This window comes from Poromitra crassiceps (assembly GCF_964638095.1).
Source record: "Poromitra crassiceps genome assembly, chromosome: 7".
NCBI classification, from domain to species: domain Eukaryota; kingdom Metazoa; phylum Chordata; class Actinopteri; order Beryciformes; family Melamphaidae; genus Poromitra; species Poromitra crassiceps.
In genome coordinates this window covers 41,439,079-41,446,632 of record NC_139628.1, presented here as the reverse complement: position 1 = coordinate 41,446,632, position 7,554 = coordinate 41,439,079, and the positions used below count along the sequence as shown (strand labels likewise).

At 41.9% G+C, this 7,554-nt stretch overlaps 1 protein-coding gene across 1 annotated transcript in view; it reads right to left on the bottom strand.

Annotated features, from left to right (window-relative positions):
• LOC310779955 (tudor domain-containing protein 7B-like) overlaps positions 1 to 5,876 on the bottom strand; it is a 36,424-nt gene extending 30,548 nt beyond the window's left edge. The window contains 3 exon segments of the mRNA XM_083640484.1: positions 1,104 to 1,248; positions 3,522 to 3,728; positions 5,815 to 5,876. Coding sequence (XP_083496610.1) covers positions 1,104 to 1,248; positions 3,522 to 3,728 — 352 coding nt within the window. The 5' untranslated portion in view covers positions 5,815 to 5,876.
• Between the last annotated feature and the right edge of the window lie 1,678 nt (positions 5,877 to 7,554).

Below are 7,554 nucleotides of genomic sequence, written 5' to 3'. Positions count from 1 at the left end.
TTGATTTTGATGTATTTACTATTATAAATGGTAAAGAATGAAGAAAAATATGGTGTGTCAAACCTTTTCACTGGTAGTGCATCTTAAGATGGATCTATGCAAATGTTGAGTTGAAAAGAGAGTAGCCTCACTTAAAAAGCATGGTGCAGGTAAAAAAAAGTTTACAGTTAGGACTCAAGATTCTTATGAAAATACCACCGAAAAAACAAAAACAAAATTAAAACATGCCGCCAGGGATGATAAATATGGATAGAAAGGTGGCATTATAATGCACATGCAAGGCAATTGTCTAGTTTGGGCTCTATCTATGGTTAATATGGAACTTTATGAAGTTTTAATAGTTTCAGTAGTCAAACGTAACTAGTACTGAAACTAGTAGACCCCCAATATGTACAATCATCGGTTTTTAAAAATAATGCCTATTTGGGAATATCATTTTTGAGAACCAGAGACCGCACAGCCGATCAACCATCTTCATGTAACCCAGCTCCAGACTGGTCTCAGGCAGATAACAGATGCTCGGCGTACGGAGGTAATGATCCGAGGGGACGTCACATGTTTTGTTCGATTGCGGGTTTTCATGTGCGCGTGCCAGCTGCTTTACAAAAACCAGTCTAGATGCAGCTACGTGTGGGGGGAAACAAAAAAGAAAAAAGAAAAGAGAATCCTAATTGCTACATAAAAGTCACACATATTAACGCAAAGTGGTCTCTAACCTGCACCATGCTCTATATAAGATATTCCATTTTTTGGGGGACCACCTAGCCAAGAAAAGCAGCACAAAATGACAGACGCTACAAAACAAAGCATGACATTAAATAACATTACTACTTTTATAGAGAAATAAATGGTACAAAGCACATACTGTTATAGAAAAGTAAATCTCTGCAACTCTCAGACTGCTGGCATACTACACACACATGACTCAGGTACAACGAAACCCTTCCCCCCCACTGCAAAAAAACCAACAAAACAGCCAGTGGAGTCGCCCCCTGCTGGCCATCAGAAAGAGTTGCTTCCGCATCTGTTTCATCTCTCAGACCCTAGGGGGAAAACCTTTGCATCTAGTTCACGCTCAACAAACGTCTCAATCGGAATCTTACCGTTGAGGACGAGCGGGGCGGCCGGTTTGACCCTCATCTGGGTGTTGACCAGGTGGGGTCGGCCCGTCTTCTTGGAGCTGCGCTGGCGAGCCACCACCTTGGCTACATGGGCCGTCTCATTGGCTACTGAGGCGAAATACACCATCTGGAGGGGGGAGCGATGGGGGGGTAGAGAGAGTGAGACAGACGTTGACATAATTGTCCAAAACTACTGCAATAGATAACACAATAACATGCTCAAAAATGTGTTCTATGTGATCTTCTCGACTGTACACATACACACACACGTTTATGCACACACTCACAAAGTTAATTAACTGATCATAGCATGAATTAACTCAATCTCAATCAAGCCGTCAGCATAGCATGACCTCAGGACAAAGTCAAATTAGCCACAGTTTCAAGTTTGCGCATGTAAACATCATATCCAGATTTCAGAAACCTGTAGCCTGTACTACGAAGCTAGTTTAATGCCTTATCCGAGTAAGTTTGAGTTTAAACCTGGTTTAGCCGTACTACAAAGCAAGTTAACTTTCAATCACCATGGCAACTGACGCTGCAAAGCTAACCTGGTCGCGACCAGGTTAGCTTCAGAGGATAAGATCAAAATCCATGACAGACCCATATAATCGGCTCTCTGGAGTCACTCACCGTTCATATAAGATCGCCATATGAAAAATAGATTGCAGTCAACTGAGAATATAACAAGAAAAACATTTGTGGCTCTGTAGGCTACATAATTAAATTAAGCCTACTTACCACTTTATGTCTTAACAGCTCAACGATGCGTGGAGAAATATGATCACTATTAATCACCGCGGCGCATATCATGAATGGACCCTCAAATGCAGTGAGGGTGATATTCTCCTACATGCCAGAAAAGCCTATACATATAATATAGATATGGGATAAATATGGATAGCCCCAATACTAAATATGCAGGCTATTCTTGCATCTTTCAGCTGGAACTGTGTCCTGTAGGCTGTATGCCAATATATGAGCAAAAATAGGCTAGTTTTTATCAATGATAATATGCCCGCATCGTCTCAATTCAGTTCAGCAGTTTTCTCTTTTATAGTAGGCTATTAGGCTTTATACTAGGCTATTTTATATATGAATTATTCGATCAGTGCAACCACACACATGAGTGATAGAGATCATTATTCATTGAGCATGCGTTTCTAAATCTATGGTCTAAATAGGCTTACAGATTGTGGAAATGTATAGACTGAGACTGCTGTATCAATGTATGCAGCTGTATCAGACAGAAATCGCTGATCAAAGTAGCCTAAATCAAATGACTGATGTGAATACAAGCTGCTGCTTTAGACAGCCCTTCAGCAGACTATCCAACGCGGATTTTCATTCTGACATTAAATCGCGGATACATTAAATATCCGCTAAAACTCTGATCATGCACTGCGCTTTCATGGAACGAGGAAATGGGTGTGGAAATGGGTGTGGGCGTGGATCAACTCAGCTGTTCATAATGTGATTGGCCAGCGCACCTCTTTCGCGTGGACGCGCGCCTGTGCACGAGCGAAAAACGTGCGCGTGCACAGGCAGATCCCAGGTCCACTTACCTAGTAAAAAACCAGCGTCGTAGTATCAGTTAACTAGATAGATTTGATCCTGTTCAGTCAAACCAGATCAAAGGGACTTATCGCGGATCTGTTAAACTAGTTTCGTAGTACAGGGCTCTGGATAAGCCCTTATCCTGGTTTTGAGAAACCTGATTATGCTAGCTGGAGTACTCCGAAATAGACCAGGATACTGGTGCATGTATACATCTTATCCTGGTTTCTAACCGCTGCTATCTGCACAGGTGCAGCTTCAAGCGTCTCACGGAGTTTTGTCTTTTGGTGATGAAATAATTCAATATATTTGGTAGTTTAGATGGGAGAAAGCATCGAAATGCTGACCTATTCACGTCAGACTACAGGATGAAGGTGTTGTGACTACAATTAAAGAAAGAAGCCACGTGTAAACAGGGATTATCCCACACAGTCTTGGCCCAAAAAAGGTGAATGACAACACACTCAATACAGCGAGCCGCAAGTGATGGATGCCTTTGTGTTGTAAAGACCACAGGTGCCTGCGAAAATAGCATGCAGTGACCAGTAACCAGTAACCGGGATGCTAGTAGTACTTATCATGTATACAGGGATATGAATAACAAGATTTCTCTGTGTTCCATGTAAACACCATATTTCAGATTCAGATTCAGATTCATTTATTAAGGATATCCTCCAATATGATCAAAACCAGGATCAACCTTGTAACCGGGATACTCATGTCCATGTAAATGCAGTCAGGGCTAGACATTAAAAACGTGAACTATCCTTTTAGCAACGTCCATCCATCTACCCAACCATACCCCCCCCCCCCCCCCCGCCCAACACACACACACACACACACCTCTCCGGAGCGGTTGCGGTCCATGCGGACCACAGAGGGCATGCTGGCCAGCAGTGCGTCCATGTGGTTGTGTCCCAGCTGTTTGTGTGGGATCTGCTCCCCGGTCAGCTCCTTGTACTCTGACTGCAGGCGGGACAGGGACACCCCACCCTTGTTGGCCTGGAGGACGGCCCGCAGCATCTTCTTCACCAGCTCCGCGTCAGCCATCTAAATTAAAACAACAAATAAAATAAAACAAAGCAATTCAATAAAAGGCCAACAGAATGAACAAGCAATAAAACAAAATGGATAAACTGAAAACAACAAGAGCAGAAAACAACAATAAAAATCAAGAACTTTCTGTATTGATCCCATCTGGCACATTGAGATTATATAAATAATATTATAATTTATAATTGTATATGTCGATGATCTGGCAGCGTCAGGTTACTTACTATAGCTACCTCTCTTGAACAAACAATAATTTAAAGCTGAACTATGTATAGTGGGCAGGGCTATCAACTTACAATTGCCCTTTGTGACAAACTTGCTTTGATTTGATTCAATGAAAGCACTTAACAAATCAATTTTGAATTTTATTTCATTCACCATTGGTCGGCAGGTCTGTTAGGCCTGAGTGTGACTGCTGATGATGATGCCAACTCAATTCAAATCTGAAAATAAAGGCCTGCTATTCAGTTTATTGAATCAGTCTGCACTTGGGCTGAACTTCCCCTCTGGGACAAATTGGTGACTTGTTAGGCAGGTTTTTATTCTAACTGATCAAATTTCCAAAGCAATCGGATAGCAAACAACTGTGTATTTCCGCTGCTACTGCACGGCCAACGAGAAACGTTGGCAAAGCAACTTTTCATAGTTTTTTGTTTGTTTTGTTTTGAAGTGAGGCAAAAAAAAATAAGTTTGTCCATGATTATCACAAACAAAACATTTATACGTTTTGTCCTCACTTAATCCAGAGAAGATAGCCTAGGCTTCTATTTCACTATTTGTATTTTAACACAAGTGGAAAGGCTGTTTTAAACTCATTGACTGTATGTTAAACTGCTTTTTTTTCTGGCTGATCCCCATAGACAGTTCTAGGTTTTCACATTGCTTAACGCCCTACAGAGGAATGTGCATTATTCGTTATACAAATCCGAACTATTAGGGTTCCGTTCATTGTTTTGGTGATCAGAGCTCATATTCTATAGCTAGACCCATGATAAACGTGGACAAAAGTGTAGTAGACTAGACACACCCTTAGCTTCAACTGTCCCTTACGCAAGGAGTTCCGCTGTAGCTATGCGGCATCAGCCGCTTTCAGTAATCACTAATAGCCCGCTGTAATATCTAGCCGTTAATTGGTGACTGAATTATTATGGCGATTTGAAACTGATAAATCGCCTCTGAGGTTGTCGTGGTGAGGCTATGCCCAAGAATGCACACACTGCAAAAAGTGTCCATCAAGTTATTCACTTTCACATTCGGTTTTCTTGAAACGGGGTCAGATGGTTCCACTAGTGTCTCCAATGTAATTTAACTTGTCGGTTAGCCAAATATCAGGATAGCTTTTCGAGAAAACTACATATAATTTAGGCAAGATCTATTTATTGAAACCGATTGGAAACACGCGTTACTGGCGTTAGTGAACTCACGCCGCTGGCGTTTCTCCCTACTTGTTATAAGAAAAATAAGATTGTCAGACCCTCCTGGCTGTAACAGAGCAGAGGAGATAACTTGTTGAAGTGGCTACTTTTTGCAGCGCTGACAGCAGACGGGAGCACTAGCAGTGACGTAATGCGTCACACTCTCCACACCCTCCATCTGTAGGCTACCAAACTATTTGGATGAAGTTGTCTTCTCTTTTCTTCGTATATGAACAAAAAACTGACTTCTGGCAGACCGAATGTAGCAGCGGAGCGTCTCCGAGCCCGGCCAGGCGACGTTGTTGCGCGCACCACCGAGTACCGTCCTCCTGTCACCGGGACAGTGCGGGTTGAAGTGAGATAGCAGTCACGAGAATGCCAGAAGTACAGAGGTTTTTGCCTTCAAAATAAAAGTTACTTAAAAAAAAAGCCGTCACAATGCACGGTCATCAAGTGAACTTTAATTTTGAAAGCGCTAACCGGAAGTATTATATTGTGTCTAGGCTAGCTTGACCCTGATCGAGCCATCATCCCATCAAGTGATCGGCTAGCGTTATGTTACCGCGTACAGGGAGAGGCTGCTACATAAAACGATCGGTTGAACGCTACGGAATGGCGAATGTAAAAGTATGCAACTCAGAATAAAAACAATAAAAACAAACTTTTACCTTGCGAAACAGAGGCGGGGTGGTGAATCCAAGACCTGATGTTTTGCCACGATCGCCCCTGCCGCTTCAATCGCTCGCTCTTATGTCAGTAGTGTCAGCATTGTCACCCTGTCACCGAGCTCTGCCAGCTGGTCCGGTATCCGGTCCGCCATCTGATTGGTTGGCCATGCACGGGCCTCTGCATGGCTCTCTGGCTAATTACACGTTAAGAGATGCAGCCAGGGGCCACAACATGGGAGGGCATCTCCAGTCCAACCCTGAACAAAAGGCCCTACTTGTTGGTCACAATAGTGATTTTACCTTCCAATGAGATTTGAGTAAGGAGTTGACAATTTATTGATATAAGACTGAATTTAATTGAATTCTAAAAGTTATTAAAAGTGGTTAAAAGTTATTATAGGATTACTTTGGATGCCTTTTTTAGCCCCAATAAAATAAATAAATAAATGGCCATTGTCACGTGGATAGGGCAATGTATCAGGAGAAATTATATGTATAACAATAAGCACGCAGCTTGGCTGCTGCGTGGCCTCACCTGCCCGATTGGGGGTGTGTGTGTGTGTGTGTGTGTTGCTCACTAAATGTTGCCGCATCAGTGATGTCACAATGCCTCCTTGTGTATGTGACATCACTGATCAGTCTTGTCACAATGCCTCCTTGTGTGTGTGTGTGTGTGTGTGTGTGTGTGCGTGCGCGCGTGTGTGCGTGATATGACATCACTTTTGACATCATCACTTTTGACATCATCACTGATGACATCATCACTGATGGCATCACTGATGACATCACATCATTAGCTAATTAGCCTAATTTAAAAAGCCTTTTACCCTGAAGGTTTCAGCCCAATCGCACGTAAAACGGCATAGCTGTGGCCGAACACAGAACTTCAAACAAACAAACAAACAAACAGGGCCCACATACTCAATTTTACATAGATGAGTTACAGTCTTGCAGTCCATAGCATGACATCAGCTGTGCAGACCTCTGGCCCATCCAACCCACATTTCTAACATATTTCTTTTCCCCTACCCATATTTTCCCTCTCTGGCTCTCTTACATGACTATTTCATGGTCACCGGAATATTGTCTCGTCAAATTTATTTGTATAGCCCAACCCAGACAGTCTCAAAGGGCCTCACAAAGCACACACTCGGGTCGGGACACACTGATGAGGAAGTGAATGTGCAGCATGGACCAATGCAATAGAAATTAACAATTTATTTAATTGCCTTTTTCTTTTCTTTTTAAGTCAAGAGGTCCCTTTAATGAACCTGAAGGCAAATTGCATGATCCTAAAAGCAAAATGTATGGTTAATATGAATATTTTCTGAAAGTAGATGTCATCATCATGAATAGTACTCAGTATAGTTTGAATCATATCTGCAAGACAGCCTGAGTTTCCAGATTGGAGATTACAGATTGCAAGTCATAGTTTTGTCTCATTAATAATCATCAGTAGACTGATAAATGACAGTGTTCAAAATTATTTTCAAACATGCAGCTATGCTACTTTATTTATTTTTAGAATATGAGCCATTCTTGAATATGGGCGGAGTATTGCTGCTAAAGACGTTGTTTTTTTTCTTTTTGGGAATAAAAAGATTAGGTAGAGACAAGTGCAGCTAGAGACAAGAAACCCTAATGGGTTTATACGAGGTCTCTTATCTAAGAAATTAAACCAATATTAAGAACAACAATTACATCAAAGCATACAATATAAACAAAAACAAGAAAAGAACA